This window comes from Monopterus albus, unplaced genomic scaffold (assembly GCF_001952655.1).
Source record: "Monopterus albus unplaced genomic scaffold, M_albus_1.0 scaffold272.1, whole genome shotgun sequence".
In the NCBI taxonomy this organism is placed as follows: Eukaryota; Metazoa; Chordata; class Actinopteri; order Synbranchiformes; family Synbranchidae; genus Monopterus; species Monopterus albus.
In genome coordinates, this window is record NW_018128152.1 from 316,879 (window position 1) to 340,720 (window position 23,842).

Sequence of the window (23,842 nt, forward strand, 5' to 3'; positions counted from 1 at the left end):
AGGACGATGGAGACTGACCAGGGAGGACGATGAAACTTTCCTCGCAACCTTGTAACAATGCTCTGCTCTGCCTGTGAAGCCACAAGCCTGCTCTTCTGGAGCTGTGATGGCGTTCACCCTGAGCTATTCTACTAGAAATTAAAATAGGCCTAGATTATTGCAAAAGAAATCTACGGAAACTAAGCTGGAATGAAGGCAGTTCATTGTGGTTTCTTCTATTTCCAACAGTTCTTTCTATACTTTCTCAGCAGATCACTACTCTATAGGCTCTATAGACAAACACAGTAATGAACTTTGTATTGACAAAAATAAAAGCCTACAGTTTTAAACGTGTCCCAAACACAAGCAGTAACAGCAACAGCCACAGTTTAACCTCACCTTTGCCGCGTCGCTCAGTTTTCACCTTTGAATAAAGCAACACAAGAAACAAAAGGTCAAATCTCAGCAGGTCCGAATATCCTTTGCGCGCGGTCTGTGCCTGTATCAGCCTGATGCGCGAGTAAAATCCAGCACGGGGTGGTAGAATAGCTCCGCACAGGTACTCATGGTGTGAGTCAGCGTCCGTGAGTGCGCGCGTGTGTGTGAGCGAGCTGGTCTGAGCAGAGGAGAGTGAGGCTGAGTGGGGGCAGACTCGGCTCTAAAGTACCCCTGCCCTGCTTTGATCTCACTGCTGATGTCAGACCAGCATTAGCATAAGAAAGCGCCCTGCGCCGGGGCCGAGCGCGCAGCAAGGGGACAGCCGACTATACTGCATTGCTGTTGGGCTGATATCATACTCTGAAACAGTCCTGTAATATTCCCACTGGGAGCTGAAGTGAGTTATTGTGTGTCTGTGATGGTGAAGCCGAAATAGTGACTTTATTTTAATGGTATTTGTATTAGTATCATCATCATCATCATCATCATACTCCCATAAATCTATTTTAAAGACTCCTGAGGTTCTCAAAGGACAGTTTGCTGTGACCTTATCGTGCTTCATTTTCATGTCACCAATTATTCTATAAGGGGATGAAACAGGATATTAAACTGAAGTTAGATGAAGCTGGTACAAATATATAAAATAAGCTTGGAAAAGGATTGGAATATTTCTTGAAAGCAAACTGGCACTCAGTTACCTGGAGCTTTGTTTTCATTTCTGGAATCTGTTCTACTGTCTTTTTGCATGTTGTATCTCCAACAGTATAATGAAATCCTGTATCAGTTTTAGCGCTGTGGCAGTGGGTGTAGTGATAAAATGACATGTATTACTCTAAACATGCAAACAGATGGAAAGGCACAAATTAATGGCAAAAGAGACATTATTATTCCAAATCTTGAAATTAAACTAGGAATGTAACCTACTAAATCTGTTGATTTTAAATACAGAATCACTGAATCTTTCCATTACAATTATTGTAAATGCTGATGCGTGCTTTCGATCAAAATCCACTTAGAATCAGTGTTTTACATTTGGACAGTGGTGCAGTATTTTTTTCTGTTTTCTTTATGATCTCTAGCTAAAATTCAGCTATGACAGTCCTTCATCCGCAGGCAAATTACTTTCCTAACTAATGTTTCTGTGAGTGATATTTAAAGGAAATGGCACAACCAATGTGTCATTATCTGCAGTGAAATTTCATGTTTTTATTTTTAAATCAAATTTGAAATAGAAAAGTTCTCAGTCTGAAAGGTAAATGAGATTCTGAATTTACTGTGACACAAAAACGTATTTATTAGTGTGGAAACCATATAATAGGCCTAGCTAAAATCTATGTGCTATAATGCAGTATGACAGGACGCTGTGGTATTCCAGGTGCACACACGCACACACACAAATATTATCCAACATATGTTTAAAAGAAAAAAAACACCTCCCTAAAGCCACACAGATTTTCCTGGACTGGCTGATTTCCTTAAATATTAACCACAATGTAAGTGATATGTTGCAGAGGCAGCTGTGGGAAAGTAATGTGTAGTTTCCCTGAGAATCTGCTGCACCTCCAGCGCTCAGACAAAGGCAATAGTGAGCTGTTGTCCAGACCTTGACCTTGCAACTGGTATAGCTGGCAGATCGGGTGTTGTCATGCTGTCTCTGGAGCAGACACATTTACAGAACACAACATGCTCTCTTCCTCTGGGAATACCCAGATCCTATGTCTAAATCTGTTTGCCAAACAGAGTCCACTACAGTGTTTTCTATATGATAGCCCCCTATGTATGTATCTTATTTACAATGAGGCTGTGATCCTGGTTTTCCATAGCAGTCAGCTGTGAATGGGCACAGGCGTGTGTGTGGGAGTTGTGGAGCTTCCAACAGGACCGGGCTCGTCCACAGACAAACTTTTTACACACAGACTCTCCATTCCTGAGCTAGGATCAACACGCAGCCCCTTGATCTTCACATCTCACCTACTAAGCAACACAGAGCGGGGAGGACACCTTCCGCCGCAGACAGAGGGGTAAGAGAGCCACTGGAGTTCATGACAATAAAATAACTCATGTCACACAACGGCGGCATAAAAGCTGAGTTATGACAGATAATTTACTTGTAGAATCAAAACCAGCTTTAGGGAGCTAATGTTACAATGACATTGTCACTATAATCAGTTTTTGACAAAAACCCACAGTGTGTCTAACAGTAAAAAAAAAAAAAAAAAGCATTTCAATGTTTCCAAACTTTTATTTTATCTTTTTTAAATAACACACTTTAACCATTTGAGCCTTTGCTGAAAATCCATTTTTTTTAAATTAATGGATTTGTACATTTGTAAATTTCAGTAAATTTGAGAAATCCTGTGAATGATTGAGAAGCACAGTGAAACCGTTCAAGAACCCAAAATGTCAATGCACATAAATAAAAACTGTAATTTACCTTATATGGAATTTTACACAAGAAACCTTTTCACTACTTTTGTGTCACAAAAATATTTTCAGAATTTTAAACTTTAAAAAAAATATAAACAATTTAACCTGGCCGAATGAGGACTGGAGTTACCGCAGCTCTGGCTGAATACTGTTTGGGAGGAATGAGTCTCTGGGCTCCCAGCGTTGGGCCATTGTCCATAAAATCTCAAGAGGACTGAGCCGAGATCATGAATCTGGAGGCTTACCAGGGGAAGTAAGGACACTCAGCTTTCACCCATGAGGATCAGAGCCTGAATGGGTGCAGTTACTATTATGCCCTGGGAAAATACTCCCATGCTCTTATTATGCTGCAACTGGGCTCAGAACAGTCAAATCAACAGCATCTGTGAATCAGCTGGGAAAAATATGATTTTTTAAAAATATAATTATAAAAACTGTAAATATGTTTCAAGATATTTTAAAAGGGAAATATAAAACACAATGCTCCCAACTCTCCCGACATTTTTAATGTCACACCCTCATTCCACAATCAGAAAAAAGATCCACATACGCACACTGCAGTGTTTGTACTGGTAAATCGAGTCCTTTTAATTTTGTCGACTTTTGATAAAGGGACAGAAATATGCAAATCATAAATGAATAAAGGTTTAATTCTCTGATGAGGTTTGTTCACCTCTGCCTGTTCTATATTACCAACTTAACCCAATTGGCCATAGAGAATTTTCCAATCAAAATTAAAACCAGAAGTTTTATTTACAGCCGCCATAAATGCAATAAAGCAAGAACTTAAAAGGGGCTTTTCAAATGGAAACAATAAGTGAACCATATCCGTAGCGGTTACTTTTCATTTTCCTTCTTATCTCCAACCAAACACCGAATGGTGCCGGCCTCTGCTGCCAACTGATTATTGACAAATAACAAGAACATTATGCTTATGATAAAGGGTACGAGCTGTCGGATTTGACCTGCAAAGGGATGGTGAAAGCTTCAGAGCAGCCTTGTGACAATCCCATCACCCTCTGATTTCCCTCCTGTAAAAGCCGCTGTAGCTCTCAGTGGGGATCGCCACAGAAACAACAAGCTCCATCCAATCGGTCTGACTGGACCCACATCTTTTGTATACCATCCGTTTATAACCTCTATCTCTATTGTGCTTTGAGCAAAGAGCTCTTTCAAGTGACAGATGTGTGGCACTTTTGAACACATCATGTGGTCCACCAGGAGCCGACACCATGAGCTGTGTGCTCATGAAGCCTGTGGCACTCACACTGCCCAGGAGGATCATTTTCAGAAAACAAAATCTCCATGGCCATTCTTGTTTGACCTGAGAGCATAAAGGCTGCCTGCATTAAGGCTTAACCAGGAGAGAGAGAGGCATATATTCCAGTAATACACCTGAGAACATTACAGCCCTATCAAATCAACAGAGCATTATAAATCTAGAGTTAAATGAGTCTGTTCACTGCATGAAAATCAGATCCAACAACTACTTTAAAGAGGAAAAAAAAACTGACTTAAAAAGATACTTCTACTCCAGGGATTAAATCATTTCAACACAGACTAGGCTACTGTCAGCTAAGAAGATAATCAAGATGATGATGTTATCAGGTGGCACAATTTAGATTTGTTTCATTGATACAGAACTAGTAACTGAATCGGTGGAAAAGTGAAATTCCTGCCCGGTTCTTGTCATCCAAGTAATCATATTTGAATGCAGCTAGAACTGCAAAGAAGAAGATGTGTCTACAGTCCACTAAAATGTCTTGAGATTATTTACTGGCTACAGAGCAGCTGCAGGATTTATCTCATAATACACTGCCTGTCTGTTTTTCAGCTCATCATAAGACATCTCACTTAAAATTTATGTACGATTTTGATTTTTATTTTTAGATAGAGACACTCCAGCATCAAGGATGGCAGACTGTCTCATTCAGCCCCTCTGTCAGACCATATCAAGCTATATCACTGTGTCTAAAGAGGTGCTGCTGAAGAGGAGCAAAAGGTGTTGAAGGCAGAGAGTGCTGGAAGCGGTGGCGAGGAGGCACATGGGTGGGGCGATGACCTCAGCAGAGTCTGGGATGCTCCATTCATTTAAAGACATCTTTTCACCCGCGCCTCCTGGTTAACACAAGCCAGAAGAGTGACAGAGAAATCACAAGGACAGACACCAGCTCGCCTGCAGGCCTCTGAATGCTACAATAAATAAAATGTTTAGATACATGTGGTTCTTAGGAATTTGGCCCTTTAGATTATGATTGACAGAGGCATGAGGGCTCCTTATAAATGATTAAAGATGACTTCTTCATGGATTACACAAGCATTTGGAATTCCAAATTGCAAGCCCGTTGCCTTGTAGATGTAATCCAGGACCAAATAAATGGATGGTTTTGCACAGGTCCAAAAAAGAAGGAAAGCACTTTCTTGACATGAATCATTTCAGACACACAAATACAGTTTGTGACCAATTATAAAATTAAATTTATTCACTGCCTCATGATTGGACGAACCCCTAATACACCTCACCTCAGCACCCATTAACTCATTACTCACTGAAGACAGTGCTTCACATTTCACTCACTTTAAATCCTTCACCTTTACAATGCCAAGTAAAATGGTGCCCTTTAAGAGTACAATCAACAAGCTGACATTTAAATATTTCAAACCTAAAGTTTTGCTCATAGTAAAAGGGGGATCTGAATGTTAGCCTATGCTGCCAATTTTCCCAAAAAGGGAACCTTGAAATAAAATCCAGTTAAGCCTTCTGTCTTCCCCTCCAGAGTGCAGTTAATCCTGACTGTGTATGGACATGATTACAGACTGCCACAGGTCTTACATCAGTGCACAACCTTGACTTCCAGCAGGAAACCTAGTGCACGGGTCAATTATAGCAATATCTTGTTTTGCTTAAGTGCAGAGGATGTGTTCTTCACGCTCAAACACACAGGCTGCATCTGAAATTTAAACTATGTCCACTTCTATATCCAAAGTGTAAATACATTAAAAAAAATTGGTGGGGGTGCATTGCTCTTGGCAGAAAATGCAGACATGGGGTTACTGAGGCAGTGCTGGTGTGCTCCTGTGAGGCCAGCAAGTGAACACTGCTGCGACCCACAGCGAAGCCAGATCAGTTTGTTCAGCAACTGAGCAGACACAGAGATGCTCCTTTCACACTGACAATCAGAGGCCTTTGTTGGGGAGGCATCTGTTGTTACAGCTCACAGGAAGAAAACCAGTCAGTCTAGAGTTATAGAAAACAAAGACAAGGATTAAATGAAGTCAGAAATGGTAATAGCTATAGTACCTAACCCATTGTCAGTACAATAGCTGTGTTATTGAAATTCCTTGTAAAGGCATATACACCAGACTGGAACTCATTGCAAATAATTGACAAGAAAGGCATCCATCAGGAGGCCCACAGAATACACTTGTTCTAACTAATTACATATTAACTAAAAAACAGAGGGAACAATGGGCCTTAAAGCAATGATTTGCATCACTGAAAAACAGCCTACCAAGTTAAACCTGTTTCTCACATACCCAGCACTGCAGTGGCCTTACACCTGAGGACAAAAAAGTAATTGCACAATAAATGTTTATCAGAAATGTAGCGATCATGTAGAGGTTGAACTTTAATACACCCATATCCTTTTTGATCAGTATGTAAATCAGTTTTTTTTTAAATTCAGTACAACATAACCTGGAGGGTGAACTGCCCATTTCCAGCCAGTAATCATTAACACTGGCAACCTCTTTTGTGAATTCACATATTTTTAACAGAGAATGATTAAAATAAGCCACAATCACATCACCGATAACAATTATGGGGAAACTACCTTCCTTATTTTCATCTAAAAGAAAAACTATCACACAGGTAATTCATAGCTGTATTTTCATTGACCAACACAGTAACACCAGCAGCAGTAGCTACTAGCTAGTAGGACGTCCTTCTGCGCAGCAGGACCAAATTAATGTTGCCATAAATACAATCCCTGCAGGCACCATGTTTAGACCGCAGGCTTATCATAGTACTTAAACACAGTGCTGCAAGCCACACGTTACTAGATTGTTACTTCTTAAAGAAAAGCACAGCCTCACTGCACCACCTTGTGTTGATTTAGAGTTGTGTCTACTGTACACTGTGCTTGAAGAAAAGAAACCATCACCAACCATATTTTGGAGCATTTTATTCCTTTTTTTGACAAATATATATGAAGGTTTTCCTATTAAGGAAACATTCTTTCAAAGATACTTTAGAGCAAATTCATTCCTGCAGAGAGACAGGAAACAGGAGAAATCATCAGAAGACATTATGGGACTAGCTATTTCTATTTGTGCCCTGCAAAGATAACGGTGCACTTCAATAGTTATAATGAATTATGACACAGATACAATGATACAGAAGTCTGGTCATTTTGGTAATGACAAAAATAGTTGTTTCCAACACCAATGGGACATTTTTAAACATCTGTATCATCACAATATATGGGGCGAATTTTTACTTCTGCATCAAGGCACAAGCATTGATACCTATCAGTGGAGCACTGTTTTTGTTTGCCAAGACATTGGTCCCATTGGGTAGTACAACTGTAAAAACTATAGATAAAAAACAAAAACAAAAACAAAACACAACAACATAACATAGGTCTTGGTTTGCAGGATAACAACAAAAAGAAATCTCAATTTAGATCAATAATGTACAGAGAAATATTGAGTTCAGAACCTCAGTTAGGTTTGAGACACAGTTCTTGAGTATGGTATCGGTGACATCTCAAATGCATTGTTCAAATCTGATAGCTGTGATGGAAGACCTGCAAATCTTACAGAGGATGGAGCTCGCTGAGAGACCTCTTTTCCTGTTGTATGAACTCCTGCAAGCTTCTTTTACCCTGTCTGAAATTGCTCTCCCTCCTTGAAAATGGCAAGATGACCTGGAGTCTAAGAAGCGTTTCAATGTTGCTAAAACTTCTTATCTGTGACGTCTTGAGTGTATCAAGCACAGTAGTTGGGAGATAGCCTGCTAGGGGATCCAACCATTTCTCCTTCCACAACTTCATCTCAGAGTGAAGGGAACCCTGATCTGGCAAGTCCTCCTTGTACAGGCGGAACACGAGACCACTAAGTATGCTGGTTTCTACTTTGGACATTGCATAAGGCACAATCTCCAGACACCTCAAGGTATCCAATACCTTTTCTGTGAAGAGATCATCGATTTCTGCTATCGAGTGCTCTACAAGCTTCATGCTTACTGACTCTTTATAAAACTCACTCAGGGGCTCAAGAAGTACTGAATGCAACATTGTGACTTGGAGTTTAGAAGCCAATGTGACAGCTTCCTCAAACCAGGCCTTGTGATGGGTGTCAATATCACTCTGAAGTTGACCGAGTGAAGCTTTAAGATCAGGTAAATTATTCACAGTAAGTAACATATCTAAGGGCTTGCCCTGAAAAGCCTGACTTAACTTTTCAGTTACACTCAAGACATTCTTCTGCACGACTGTTGACAGGACAAACTCAAAGTTTCTGATTGCATTGAAGAATTGTGATGCTTGCTGCTGGTTTGAAGGGCTTCCCTCCCCTTTCAGCTCATTTAAGCAGAGCATGACTGCTTCTAAAATCTCTACCATCACTTCATACATGTCATGACTTTTGTCCCAGTTCTTGATGAGTCTGTCCCTCAGCTCATTACCCTTCCCTTCATCATGCTTGAACACGTGACTAATCATGTCTTCAAGTTTGTTCTGGCGTTCTGCATCCTCTGTGAGCCAATGTAATATTTTACCTATGAGAACAGCTCCGTCAGCTGTTTCTTTAGCCGGAGAGGATTTAGCCAGCCATACATTGAGAGACAAAGCAGAGCTGACTGTTCTAACAGCCTGAGGATATTTTTTAGCTATAGCAGAACTTACAGCCCTCATCTGAAATCCTACGTCACCAACACTCAGCAAGGTCTGTCCTCGACAGTACTCCATGTTTAGTCCCCACTTCTCAGACAGGGCAGTCTCAATAGCTTCTGCAAGGACAACTGGGTCTTCAGCGAAAGGGATGAAAGCCAGTGTTTCCTCACACTGAATGTCCTCTTTGTTTAAGTACCTGATGCACAAGGGGACATAGAGCTCACTGTCAATTTCAACAGCTTGCTCAGTTATAATTGTAAAGAACTGAGAGTCCCAGAGTTCCTTGAGGATTTGTTCACGTAGTTGTGGCTCATAGAAAGACACTGCTTTCCTTGCTCCTTGAATAACCTCCAGTACCACTTCATTATCTGCCAAAGCCACCTCTCCATCAGTGAGCTTGTCTGCTACGCTGAAGTCTTGCAATTGTGTTGGAGAAGCTGGTTTTGCTTCAATGCCTAATTAAAAAAAAATAAATAAAAAAAAAAGTCAGCGATCCACACCAAACTTCAAACACAAGCCTTTTGCCAATGGTTTACTTTCTTCTAAAAATCTGTGCCATACACAGTACTGTTTATGCACAATGATACAGTATAGTGATGAATGCACTTACCACTGCCCAGCTTTAGTCTTTGAAAACTTTCCATCACCTAAAAAAGATGTGGAACAATGTTAGTTATATAGTACGAGTTGCAATGGCTTTAAAAAGATTAGAATTTTTTAACATGATTAATAACCTAGGGATACAATAGGGATGCACCAATGCCTCCTTTTGTTAGGCTAAGTCCAAGCATTTACATTTGAGTACTCACTGATACCGAGTATTTAATGATGCAATGTTTCTACTATAAAAAACAAACTATTACCACCCCACCCACCCCCCATTTTCTAAACCGCTTAGTCCCAAACGGGGTCACGGGGGGCTGGAGCCAATCCCAGCCAGCTGCGGGTGAAAGGCGGGGGACACCCTGGACAGGTCGCCAGCCCATCGCAGGGCCAACACACAGATGAACTACTCACACACACAAGCACTCCTACGGGCAATTTAGAGACACCAATCGACCTAAGCTGCATGTCTTTGGACTGTGGGAGGAAGCCGGAGCACCCGGAGAGAACCCACGCAAGCACGGGGGAGAACATGGAAACTCGGCACTGGCGACTGTCTGTGGCTTCGTCCTGTCCTCTGCTGAACACACACCTGCTCTGCTGTAGAGGAGCTGCTGGCCCACAAGGATTCAACACATTTTCATTCATAGAGCTCATTTCAGTGTTCACTACATAAAGTTAGTGTTTATTTTCTTCCCGTTCACAGCAGTTCACTACAATCAGCATAACGAGCACCGTGGTGGTGCTTGGGACCAGGCATTTTGACCACGGGGAGAGTGAAGACATCACAATTCTGCAATTTTGTTGTTGTGTTTTGTTTCTTCAACAGGTGTCTGATTAATTACCCTCACCATTACTGTTGGTTTTGTTGCACATATCGAGTGTTGATGTCTGTGTAAAATGTGATCTCGTGTCTGTGAGACAGGGAGGGACGGGCACTCTCTCTCACTCACTCACTCACTCACGGGGGCACTCTCTCTCTCTCACTCACTCACTCACTCACGCACACACACACACACACACACCAGTTAGGGTTGCAATGGTATGAGATTTTCATGGTATGATAACAAAGTAAGAAAATATCACTGTTTCACAGTGTTACGATATTACACGGTTATTATCAGTTATTGTAACCCTTAATTAGGTATTATCATGAAAATGTACCTAAAGTATTAAAAGTAGAAGTAGGCTACTATCCATTCTATACTGTTATGTTATATATTAAAGTTGGATGAGGTGGAGATCTTCTCGACTAGCTTGTATCCAAGTGCAAACTCTGCCATTTGTCTGCTGCATGTGCGTGTGGCACCCGTTGTGGAGTCTAACAGGCAGTTGAAGAAGAAAGGTGCACACGCATTGCATTTTTTTTTCTTCAATACTGGTAAGCAAATGCCGCAAATGCGGTATACCGTGAAACTGGTATACAGCTGCAACACTCCTTGCAGTCGGCTTTCCATTTGTCGTCACTCATCTTAAAATATCCCCAGACTGCTGAAATTTCATGTCTGCTGCCCATGACCAGCTCAGCCAGTGTGAGTTTAACATTAATTGGTATCAGTGCATGGTATTGGACAACTTTTTTTTTTTTTTTTTTGAGTACAGTACTACAGGGTGGGATCAGACCCAAGATGCAATGCTGGTATCGGCACTGGTGCATCCCTAGGATATAAAAAAATATTTTATTTTTAGAACAAATATTTTTAGCAATTAATTTCTTTTTTTTTGAATAATTGCTTGTTTGGTATATATAAGAGCAGCAAACAAAAAAAAATGTGTTCATTACACAATTTCCCAGAATCTGAGGTTGCCTTCAAATGTAGTTTTGTTACACTACATACCCAAAAGATACTCAGTGTACTACTGCGGAAGACAGAACATCTGAAAACAGCAGCCTACAATTTTGCTTACAAATCCATTTAGACAATTAATCCATTAATCAAAACTGTTGCCAAATTTCCTTTCGATAAATTACAAATTACTGCAGCTGTAGTACAATTCAAAGAAAACCAATTTCAAATTTACCTTGGATAGCCATGTGCTGCTCTCTGGATCAACCTCCATACACTTCTCAACAACCTCTGGCAGTCTCTGCAGTGTTGCGCAGTGAGAGAAAAGCATCACATGATCCGTTATGCTGCCTTTGCAAAGAGTGTTTTTTAACAGATCCCTCATGGAATTCAGTGTCGTCTTCATCAGATCACACTCCATACTGACACTCGGCAGGACAGCTACTTGCCTAAGCAGTAAAGTAACAGCAGGGTAGCTCTTTGACTCAGGATGGGCTAGTGTTTCAGCGATGGATGTTGGAGGAGCAACATCCTGGTATTTCTCTCTCCAGACATTGGCCCAGGCGTTTATTTCCTGCTCAGCTGCTTCCAGATCAGGAAGAGATGTAAGGTAGAGGCTGAAAGGTTTGTCTGTAGACTCTGATAGAACAGACTGAGGATTGCAGGAGGGCAGCAATGACAAGACCGACAGGGCTTTTAAGTGGCTGTCTGAAAAGCTGTACTCCATTTCATCAATGAGACTTCTAAGGAGAGGGACACTCAGATTGTCTCTGTAATATATCTCAGGAGATTCACAGCTGATGGCTTCCTCTGAGAAGCACACTTGTTCAGGAGCTACCTTGGTTGCTAGCTGGAAGGCCTGCTCAAACCAAGTGGAGTGCACAGTGCTCACATTTTCTAACATTTTGTTAAGCGTCTCTATGATTATAGGGATTTTTTCCACTTCACAGAGAATATCAGCAGGATTTCCACAGCGGAAGACAGTGCTACAGTTACGAAGAGGAGCACAAGCATTCTTCAAAATCACAAGAGTGACAATGAAATCCATATTTTTGAGAGCAGTAGAGAGAACTTGTGCATGCACTGACTTGGCACCTGCGGCACTAGAGCTAACAGCATCTAAACAATTGAGAATGCCTTCTAATGTGTCAGCAAGTATGTCAAAGAAGTCTTCTCTCTTTTTCCACCTTGAGCAACATGTTTCTGGAATTTCCTCCAGGGCCTCTCTTGGCATATTTAAAAGCCCATCAGCAGCCTGTGCTAACTCTCCCTCCAGACAAGGAGAGTCATCAAAGAACAGCAGCAGGTCTTCTGTGATATCCAACATTTTTACTACTGAAGGGCAAGGCACACTTCCTGCCAGCCAATGGGCAAGGCCGCAAGACTCACTGGGCGTTATAACAGAGAATGGATAACTCGTGAGGAAATCCAAAGACATTTTCTTCAGGCTTTGGAAACCTGAGCCCAAGTGCATGAATGCTTGTCCTCGGCACTGAGACATTGGTAAGCCCCAGTCTTCAGTGAGAATCTTTGCGAGGTTATTTGCTTGTGTCTCAATGTGGCAGTTTTCATTAAATGGTAAAAAACCCATGAGCTCTACTTTTGGAGCAGACTGCCTGACATACCTCACAAAAACGGGTAGGTGTGTCTTGTCAGTGATTTTAACAGGTTTGTCTGTGATAAGTGAAAAGAACGGGGAGTCGTGTATTTCCTTGAGTATGACATCTCTGATTCCATTTATGAGGAGGTTTACCATTTCATTATCACCTGTAGATGGTGTGAATTTGCTCTCACTTCCAAACCAGTGGCACATGCTTAGTTCCTGGCTGAAAAACTCTTGGTCCTCTTCCGAGAGGTCAGACAGGCTGCTATTCCTTTTCCCCAGGAGTGCAGCAAGTCTGAACACAGTAGCTAAACTTTGATGATTATCTCCTGCATGCCCATTCTCATCTGCTGATTTCAAGTCTTGGCCCTCAGCCTTGTCAGGTAATTGTTCAATTTTGATCTCCTCGGTTTCCTCCTTGACACAGTCAACTAAATATATCAGGGAGAAAGACAGACAACATCACTGTTGTGGCAAACACTGAAATCATGGAAAAATACTTTAAAAACTGGTATTAGTATGAACATGAGTTAATAATATACTTTTACTGCTAAGAGTTTATTAATAAATGTAATCAAAAACATCTCAATAACCACACCTTCCATATTATTTTCAGTGGTCCTTATGAAACTTCTGGATTCCCTGTCCTGTGTGAACATAGACAGGTACATTCATATAATTACTAAAGTATAAAGAATCAAACAGAAATGCAACATACCGTCATTTTTTAAGGAATACAAGCACATACCAGACAGATACCCTCCAAGGCCTGTGGAGTAACCTTCAAACACTGGGTCACCATGCGGTCCAGGTCTCTGCTGAAGTCAGTGCCCACCTGCAGCATAGCCAAGCATGGGCACCTGTCTTTAGGATTTGTATTTCTCAGGTATTCTTGGAACTTCTTGTGGCGCATTACAACACCACAGTCTTCCAGTGCTGTGCTAGGTAGTACAGACATAACCCTGAGCAGTGCATTGATGTTCCCGAAGAACTGCATGAGTGGCAGACGCAATGTGTGAAATATGGAGTTTGGGATGGTCACAGATGCCACTTTGGTCTTCCAGGTTACTCTCCAACAGCAAAGCTCTGTGAAGAAGTTGTCAGCATCAGGAAGATCACGGCTGTAGAGAGGAGGCTTTGTCTTTAAGCTCTCAAACATGTAACTCACGGTGACTGAGCATGGAACCAGAGAGAGAAAGTTAAGCGCTTCCTTGTGATCTTCTGAAAAATGATCCTTCACCGCATTGATGAGGTTATCTACTAGGGGCACACTTAAACCATCTTTGTAAAACCCGACTGGCTTGATCATGCCATCCCTTGGCACAGAGGTTTCAGGCACTTCAATCTGCACTCTTAGGCTCTGTGCCATTGCACAGGCCTCATCAAACCAGTTCTGGTGAAAAACTTTCATATTCGTTTTTACTCGGTTCAGAGTGGCCACAATGCCACCAATATGGCAAAGTTGGGATGCAGCACTGAAGTGGTCCTTCTGGAGACCTGCACTCAATTCTCTGGTAAAAGATGATGCATTCTTCAAGACCACCATGGCAATGATGAAATCAAATTCCATTACCTTGTGGAGAAGTGCCCCAGCTTGTTCAGACACAAAGACTTTCCATCTCTGTGGGTTGTTCTTGATTTTCTCCAGACATTCGACCAGGGGCTCCAGCATCTGCACAAACACCTCATAAGAATCATGCTTCTCTTGCCAAAGGGAACAGAACTTCCCTTGTAACTCTTGGACCTTTTCATAGCTCTCTCTAAGACCAAGTGCTATCACATGGTCAAGCTGTTTTTCTAAAGTAGAACTGCTGCCAAAAAACATTAAAACTTCTTCAAATGTATCCAGGGCTCTTTTAACAGCAGGCACTGGAATGGATTTTGACCACCATGTGTTGAAAGAGTAGGAAGAGCAGTGTGTGCTTATAGCAAGGGGATAGTTCTCCTGGACTTTGCAGGCAAAGGCTTTCAGCTTGTAGGAGACATCACCAGATCCTAGGTATGCTTGACCTCTGCAGTTACTTAAATCAAGATGCCACTCGACTGTAACTATTTCCAGAAGGCGTTGTACCATAGTATCACAAGCAAGATCTGCCTCAAGGAATCCCATCAATTCCAGTCGCATGACATCAAAACTGTCCACAAATCTAAGGAAAAGTGGAAGGTAGTCCTTCTCCCCCAGTTTCACAACACGGTCAATGAATAAGGAAAAGAATGAACTCCCCACTTCCATGAGAATTCCCTCCCTGACAGCGTTCTCGCACACAGTAAGAACTTCTTTCATTTCAGACTTGGTCACATACTCTATATCTCCATCCTGACCAGGAGAGGCATCACTATGTAGTCTGCTTTGACTGCTGTATGCAGCTGCTACTGCAGCCTGCAAAGCAGATTTAAGAGCTTCTCTATCGGTCTCTGCACACTTCATCTCCACAAGCCTTTCAGCATCCATCTCTAGGTTTAGGAGTTGTAATTCCTCTTCAGTATCCTTTTCAGCATGGTTTTCATGAGCTGCCACTGAAATGTAAAGTGGGAATGGCCTTGTAAGCTAAACTGTGGTTAATGGAGCACACAAACAAGCAAAAAAAAAGAAAAGAAAAGAAAAGTATGGACACTAAAGAATACTGTTTAACAAAAATACAATTACAATTATTAAATTATTTCCACTAACATATATATCTAATCCTAAAATGTATAAATAAACTTGTCATATTGCTTAAAATGTTCAGCAGCCATCATTCTGTACTAGGGTCGGGCCAATAGACGATGCCGTTGTCCTTCACCGATGGCTGACACACATGAAAGTGAGCTAGCATCATTAGCCTATTCCATACCCTTTACATTCTTTGTGTATAAAGCTGTATTTGGAGAAGTACACTGCCGTGAATTGTAAATTTTGGATTTATGTGATGCTATTAACCACAAGTTGGAGAATGCTGAAACAGTTGTAAATTAAAAAAAGATTACTCACCTTGGGGATGCGTCTCTTTTGTGTCATACTCCTGTAACACACAAAATGATCACAGACACACAGTACAAGTTATTTTTGTGTAAAGTTGCTAATTACTAACGTGACGGAATTAGATCCTTATTCTGCTTACAATATGGCTACTCACCATTTGCAGCAACTGTAGGATATCTGGATGCTTTTGGACATATGACTCCACCATCTGTTCAACACTGAAATGCACATCTTGGTTCACGTAGACAAATGCCATGCTGCACTGTCTTTGCTCCTCTGGTGTGGCTCTCAAATAAGAGTGGCACCGCTCGAGTACCATATGGTACTGGCCATAGACATCTGCCTCTGCATTTACACATGGAACAGTGCCCAACACCCTGAGCAAGCTCTGCACATTTGGGTAAAACCCAATATCTGGAATCTTAAGTGTAGCAAACACTGTGGTTGGTAAGATTCTTCGCTTGCTTGCATGCCTCCACTTCACTTCCCAACAACCAAGTTCTTCATAAAATGTGTCAGGCCTTGCAAGATTGTTCAAGTTGGCATCTGCTACTTTGTCTCTACGAATGCTGAAATTGTGGTCAGCCATGTAAGATGGCACTAATGACAGCCATCGAAGAATCCTCACCATCTCAGTGCTGAACACTCTCTTCACTTCTGCAACAAGATAGAGCAAGATAGGCCGGCTCATAGTTTCTCTGTAAAAGTCCTCCAGTGGTGTGTCAGTTTTGTCACCTTGGTCTATCTCTGGTTTACTGACCTCCACTCCCAGCTTCTTGGCTCGACCAACTGCATCTGAAAACCATTTCCTGTGGAATATGGCAAGTTCCTGTTGATATTTGCTTACCAGCTTTAAGGCATTGGAAATCGTGTACTGCAAGGTACTGCTGATGCTAATTATTCCCCTGAGACTCGAGTTGAGTATGCTCACACAACAGAGAGTGTTCTTTAGAACAACAAGTGTGATGATGAAATTGAAATTCTTCAAAACTGGCTTGAGCTTGGCCATCTGTTCAGCAGTATCTTCATCTACCTTCGAAATCATCTCATTAATGCAGTTCAGGAATGGCTCCAGAATATCTAACATGGTCTGGAAGGTATCAGTGGTGTACTCCCAATTCCCACTGACAGCTGCTTTGATCCGATCCACTTCTCCTTTTACATGCCCATATGCCATCTGGATCTTTCCTTCCAATCTTTTGGACAGCTCTGGAGTTCTCCTGAGTAATGAGGCCACCTCCTCTACAGTGTCTGCAACCTTCTGGATGGAAGGCACAGGCATGCAACGAATAAGCCATATGTTGAAGGCATATGGGTCACTTGGTGACAGAACTACTTGTGGGAACTCCTGAAGAATCCTGCAAGTAAGGTCTCGCATTTTCTGACACATACTGCCTGTAACCAAATAAGTGAGTCCTCTGCAGTGCTCCATCCTCAGCCCCCACTTGTTTCTTAACTCAGAGAGAAGCATGTAAAACAGACTCTCTGCATCCACATCGCATGGTAGGAACCCAATGAGGTGTTTTTGTGGAAACCCAGCTACTGTGACAGACCTGATGAAGACTGGGATGTGCTCCTTTCCCTCTATGCTCGTCACATCCTGAAGCAGAATGGAAAAGAATCGTGCTAATCTGAGACTGTTCTGGATCTCCTCCCGCATGAGGTCTTCACTGAACTTGAGGATTTCTGTTTTGTCAATTTTCTCCACACAGATATGATTTAGAGTCTGCTGACCCCTAGCACTTCCAATCGGCTCATCAGTGTTGACGTTTGTACCATTGATACTGAATCCAGTCAGTGCCAGTATTTCCTTAAAATATACTTTCAGAGTTTCTTTTGCTTTCGAGCTCGCCACATCCTCTTGGGTTTGGCTATCATTTTTAAGTTCAGCTGTTGAACTGTTCTCTCCAGACACTTGTTTCTCCTCCGTCACTTCTGGTCTTGATGTGTTTTCTGATGGGAAGGGAAAAAAAACTAATAGAAAGACTGAGAGGATTTTAAAAATTCCTAATTCAATCAGTGAATCAATATTTACAATAAGTAACTCATTTAAACAGAGATTGAAACTCAAGAGGCTTAAATAAGGGCATTTTTCAAGAATGAATTAAGCCTAAACTATTCACTGTACCTTTCGTTTTCTTCACAGAAATGAGTTCCTCTTCCGACTAAGACCATAAAATAGATAATTATAAATTAGTGTTTTAGTGCTTAATATTCAATGAGAAATGCAGTCTCCTTAAAAACTGAAATACTTACAGGATCTCTAGCTCGCTTCCTGTTGCAGGTTGACTGACTGTTCATAGGTGTTGTAAAGTCAAATATTGTTGGAACAGCATCTTCCCTCAAGACACATCTGGAGGCACTCTGAAAAACAAAAAGCAGGAAAGCACATTTTTATTCTTAGCCTAAATGTTCTATGTCAGAGAATCTGGCATAAATACGTTCATGCCATATGATATTAGAATTAAGAAATCTATTATATTAAATGGTAGATTTTATATAATTATAAGCACTTTGATACTTGGTTATAGAATGACAAAAACATTTTAGTGTTCCCACTTCTAACACAAAGTCTAAAAAAGGTCATTTGGAAGTAACCAAACATTTATGCTGTTATGAAAAAGTCGTTATTTATCGCAAAACACACTGATAATACCGAACAACACACTGTTGTTGTCCACCAGTATTAATGTGATTTCATCAACAGTCTCTTATATACTACATTTTCCTTTCATAATTTAACAACCTGCAGAATTTTTATTTTCCCTTGTATAGGTACAGTGTCGGTTTTTTTTTTCAACCAAAACTAAGACAATAACTATTTGTTGATGAAACCTTTCATGACAAAAAGTAGACAAAATAACATTTGAAAAAAAACAAAAACAACAAAATGCATTTATGTGAAAGAGACATGAATTGACATGACATAATGCTGCCTTTAGTCAGAGTCTCCAAGTTACAAACTGCAGTTCTTGATAAGTCAAAGTTACACCTACAATACACTTGGTCAAAGGCTGATTTAGCTGCTTGACCTGTTGCACTGTCATTAATAAGAAGTATCTTAAAATTTATAAAAGGTTCTGCCATCTCATGTCATTTTCTTGGAAGCAATGGGTTTATGAAATAAATTCACCTACATTTATAATTTGACATTCAGTGCTGTAGATGTGGATGTCTTATGTCAGTTAGATGTCTTATGTCAGTTAGATGTCTTATGTCAGTTAGATGTCTTATGTGTCTATCAAAAATAAATGGTATATTCCATGTCAACAGTCAATCAAAGGACTCTCACTTCTCGTACCACTGCAATACTCATTCACAGTTTGGTCACTTCTCGCCCTGACTATTGTAACTCTCTCCTCTTTGGTCTTACTTGAATTCATTCAGGGCAGAAACATGTCTTTCACTCTCCTCACTTCATTTAAAGGTTTTCAGTTCATTAAACGTCAGTCTTTTACCTCCACTCCTTCCCCAGTTTCCACTGGTGTGCCCCAGGGCTCGGTCCTGGGGCCCCTTCTGTTCATCATATACCTCCTCCCCCTTGGCTACATATTCCGTAAATACAACATTTGCTTTCACTGTTATGCGGATGACACCCAGCTCTACCTTTCCTGCAAACCTAATTCTACACTCCCACCTCCCTCCCTTACAAACTGCCTGGTTGAAATAAAGTCTTGGTTCTCAAATAATTTTCTCAAACTGAATAGTAATAAAACTGAATTTTTTTTTAGTAGGTACTAAATCAATTCTATCCAAAGTAGACGCAGTGAGAGCGCTGCGCCTTAACTGCAATACTCGTTCAGAGTTTGGTCACTTCTCGCCTTGACTATTGTAACTCTCTCCTCTTTGGTCTCACTCACAAATCCCTCCATAAACTTCAACTGGTTCAGAACTCTGCTGCCCGTATCATTAGTAAAACCTCTTCTATCGATCACATTACCCCTGTTTTGAAGCAGCTTCATTGGCTGCCTGTGCTGTTTCGAATTAATTATAAAATTATTCTTAACACCTTCAAAGCTATTCACGGTCTTGCACCCTCGTATCTGTCCAACCTTATTAATATTGCCATTCCCTCCCATTCTCTTCATTCTGCCTCTTCTCTTCATCTTGTTCTTCCCTCTGCCCGCCTTACCACTATGGGGAGCACGGCATTTAGTCGCTCTGCCCCCCGGCTTTGGAATGCTTTACTTAAAACATAGTCAGTGTGCAGAGCACAAACAGGGGAAGTGGTAGCAGAAGAAATTGGGGACATTTTAGATGAATTTGGGGTAAGAAGCAAAGTTGCAGCTATCTTGCAGTGGATCATGCCTCTAACATGAATGTGGCAGTACAAAAGCTTCATCTCCTTAAAATAGGCTGTTTTGCACATGCCCTAAATCTTGGGGCTCAAAGTGTGTTTCTTCAGCGGCAAAATGGACAGTATTTGCTTTGAAGTATTTGCCTGATTTTTTTTCTCTCAAAAAAAAGTTTCGGAATCGGAATCAAGAATCGTTAAGAATCGGAATGATAAGCAGAATCGGAATTGGAATCGTTAAAATTGAAACGAGTCCCATCCCCAATTGTAAACTTCACAATGATAGAAATTATTTCTCGACTTTTGTATTGAAGTATCCTGCCAGCTGTGAAAACAACACAGCAAGTGTTATTAGTTATTAGCCTATACATAGTGTCTGATCAAGAACAGCACTAGTCTTACTATAATAACAACAAAAAAGGGGGCAAAATGACAATTCTGTTTTTTCCTCAATATTATTATACAACAAAGGATAATGGGAAATAGATTCACTTCTTACCTGATTAGAGATCATCGAGGGCTCAAAGTGCTTTGCACAAAGTCTGTACAGCTTGTGCAACTGCTCAGTAGGTTCTGAGGCCAAATCTTGGCGACAACAGTTGTTTAACCATTGTTTACAGCTGAAAAACAGATGGGTGGGGAGATGGGATAAATATTTATATATTTTTAAACCATAAACTTAATTATTAGAAAAGCATGTTAACATCTGTGCCCTAAATTTATACAATGACTCAAAAGTAAAACATTAGCACTCTTAAGAGTTTGAGAACTCTACTTATCTTTAATGTGAAAGCAGCGGTTACGTTAAATTAATATTTTCTGTCATTGATAGAATTTTTTTTTAATAATGACGGAAAAAAAACCAGTCCAGTCCAGTGTGGCAGCAGAGCGCAGGTGCAGCTTTCATATCTAAATTATAACTGGCGTGAGTAATTGTCTGTCCGAAGATGCAAAACCTACTGACAGTCCCCTCTGCAGCAGGCTGGGTTACAGCAGGACAGCTGAGTTCAATACAGTTAGTAATTGACAATTGTCTAATTTTATAAAATTAGTGTTCATTTTTATGTGTTTATGCATAATGGCTGCAGTGTTTCAGTTCATGTGTTGACATGAAAAATGGCTGCACATTAGCTTGTTCAGCATATTACAAAATAAAATGAAAGTGAATTAAAATTAAATGCTGTTAAATAGGCTACGTCTTGTCGATAAAAAAATTAAACTGATGAGTAATAATACATTATGACAGAATTTTTGTGACTGCCCATAAAAATGACGGACAATGAAAAAAAGTGTAGCATGACCTCCTGTGAAATGGTTTGCTTTAATTTAAACACTGTTCACGTGACATACCAGTTTAAGAATGATGAACATAGTGACTCTGCAAATGTCACTATGGTGATCTAGAGGTCTAAAATGGTACACTATAAATATCACCTGGAAGGAGTGTTTATGGCATGGTACTTTCTGCATCTGGTTAGAAGCACAAGAACGTCATCAAAAACATCAACTATATTCATTCCAAATGTATAAAAGGGTGACACTTTTTCCTCATCTCAGACAGTTCAACACGCTTACTGTATGAAAAACTGATTAATGCTGTTCTTACAAGCCAGTCAAACACTATTACACTGGTCCAAACCAGTGTACAGCCTAATTGTTTCAGTTGGCATTTGAAACTTTAATAGCCCTTTGCTATGTTGCAAGGTTTCATCATTGAGTGAATCCAAACTCAAATGTGGCTCAGGGGTTGAGCAGGTTGACCTCTCTGATCACAGGGTTGACAGTTCGACTTCCGTTCTCCCCAGTCTTGGGCAAGACACTAAACCCCTAGATCAGACCTGGGCATTTTACGACCTGCGGGCCACATCCGGCCCTTTGGGCGTCCCTGTCTGGCCCGCGTGAGGTCCATCAAATCAGAACATGAATGAAAAAAGTTCACGGGTGAACTTAAGATCCCCGATCTACAGGGTGAGAGACAGGTGATGTTGGCCAGCTAACCCTCAAAATGTCAACTCACGCCAAAAAAAGAAAAGTTGATGCCCAATGCCGCGTTTTCAACAAGACATGGACTGGAAAGTATTTGTTTACAGAAGTCAAAGGTAAAGCGATGCGCTTAGTTTGTGGTACACGGGTTGCTGTGTTCAAGGATTACAATTTGAATCGCCACTACATGACCAAGCATGAGGAGAAATACAAGAACTGTTTGGATGAAGAGCGTGCAAGAGAGTGGGATGCTTTGCTAGTGAACCTGCATAACCAACAAAGACTTTTGTACAAAACTTTCCACACCCACAGATGCAGCTTTCAAGACAAGTTATGTCATATCCCACAAAATCGCCAGAAAAAATAAGCCATTTTCTGGCGGAGAGTTTATTAAAGAGTGTTTGTTGGACTCTGCAGCACTAATACGCCTGGAGAAAAAGGGCACGTATGAGAACGTGGCCTTCTCCCAACGCACTGTAACGAGGAGGGTTGAGGACATCGCAGGAAATCTTTGGACCTACCTACATATGTGAACAGACATTCTCAGTGATGAAGTTCAACAAATCCAGATTTCAATGCACTTGTTCAAGCCCAAGCCAGACTGGATTTCTCTCACTGAACAAGTAAAATGAACTGAAAATGCAAATCTTTACCGTACTGCAAAACACCTTTTTAGTGTTATGTGAAGTAGAAAATAAAATGGAACTGTGATGTAATGTTTGTTTTGGTTTTTACTGTTTATTACTTCTATAGGAGTATTTTCCTGTTTGACCTACACCACAATTTCATATGTTTATATAAATATTTATAGAATATGCTTATTCTTCTGATTACCAGTAGCAGCTAATCAACACATATAATTTACTGCTTTTTACAACGGGAGATAATGAATATTGAGCAGAATTAAGTTCAAGTTATCGTTGGTTCGGCTCTCCAACACAGTTCAGGTTTCTCATGTGGCCCCTTGTAAAAATTGTCCACCCCTGCCCTAGATGCTCCTGGTGACCAGAAAAGTGCTATACAAGTACAGTCCATTTACCACTTTACCATAAAACCCATACAAAACCGCTTGCAAAAGATGCATTTGGGGCTTATTACACATGCATGGTGTGGTTATGCTACATGATGTCATGTCTGCAATTAGGTGGATTTCGCATACCCACTGATGCAAGCCTGTTTTGGTTGGCTGCGTTTGTAATATAATCCTGCTTCAGTGTTACCGGCGATATTAAAGTAAGAAGCTGTGACTAATTATTGGCTAAAGCCTTCACCACCGAACACTCTTCTTCATTACGTCTCACAGTTTTCTTCTCTCTCCCTCAAATGATTTTATTGATGCATGCACAAAATAAGGATGGATAGTTTGCACGAAAGCAAATTATATTCACAATCATGTGAGTGGCTGTTTAAAAATGAGCACACAGAACATCAGGATGGAAAGAAAAAAAAATGATTATACAGTATATTAGCGGGTAGTCTTTCCTGGCTTAGAGGTTACATTTCCTGTGCACAGACAGTGCTGTGATTCTGCCAGCTTGACTAGAGCTGTCGCTAAATTACGGTTCTTAAACCAATTAATCAGATTTTAATTTTTAAGCAAAATAACATGCGCACAATTGCATAACACTACAGGCATCTCCAAGTAAAAAAAAAAAATAAAATAAAACGCGCCAGTTATGAATCAACAACAGGAATAATGGGAGGCGCTAAACTGTTTACTCACACAAACATCACCTGTTAAAACGAAAAGTTTGAATTTATACTGTTCACAATGAGCGCCATTGCAAAATCGCTGTGTAGTGTGATTTACGCAGTTTGGCAACGCCGACCAGCACTACCAGTACTACCAGTGAGAAGTATTTTCTTAAGAAA

The 23,842-nt window shown here is 40.7% G+C and overlaps 2 protein-coding genes across 2 annotated transcripts in view; both read right to left on the bottom strand.

The window, feature by feature from the left end:
• The window catches only part of wnt11 (wingless-type MMTV integration site family, member 11), a 12,081-nt gene extending 11,468 nt beyond the window's left edge, over nt 1-613 (bottom strand). The window contains exon 1 of the mRNA XM_020622097.1: nt 379-613. The gene's annotated coding sequence lies outside the window, so the exon portion shown is untranslated. The remainder of the gene's footprint in view (nt 1-378) is intronic.
• Nucleotides 614-7,011: 6,398 nt separating this feature from the next.
• The window catches only part of LOC109972863 (uncharacterized), a 17,576-nt gene continuing 745 nt past the window's right edge, over nt 7,012-23,842 (bottom strand). The window contains exons 2-11 of the mRNA XM_020622063.1: nt 20,487-20,607; nt 17,950-18,057; nt 17,822-17,858; nt 15,848-17,646; nt 15,703-15,733; nt 13,480-15,248; nt 13,330-13,378; nt 11,364-13,162; nt 9,349-9,385; nt 7,012-9,193 (exon numbers count right to left, since the gene is read on the bottom strand). Of these exons, the coding sequence (XP_020477719.1) occupies nt 7,662-9,193; nt 9,349-9,385; nt 11,364-13,162; nt 13,330-13,378; nt 13,480-15,248; nt 15,703-15,733; nt 15,848-17,646; nt 17,822-17,858; nt 17,950-18,057; nt 20,487-20,607 (7,282 nt within the window). The 3' untranslated portion in view covers nt 7,012-7,661. The remainder of the gene's footprint in view (nt 9,194-9,348; nt 9,386-11,363; nt 13,163-13,329; nt 13,379-13,479; nt 15,249-15,702; nt 15,734-15,847; nt 17,647-17,821; nt 17,859-17,949; nt 18,058-20,486; nt 20,608-23,842) is intronic.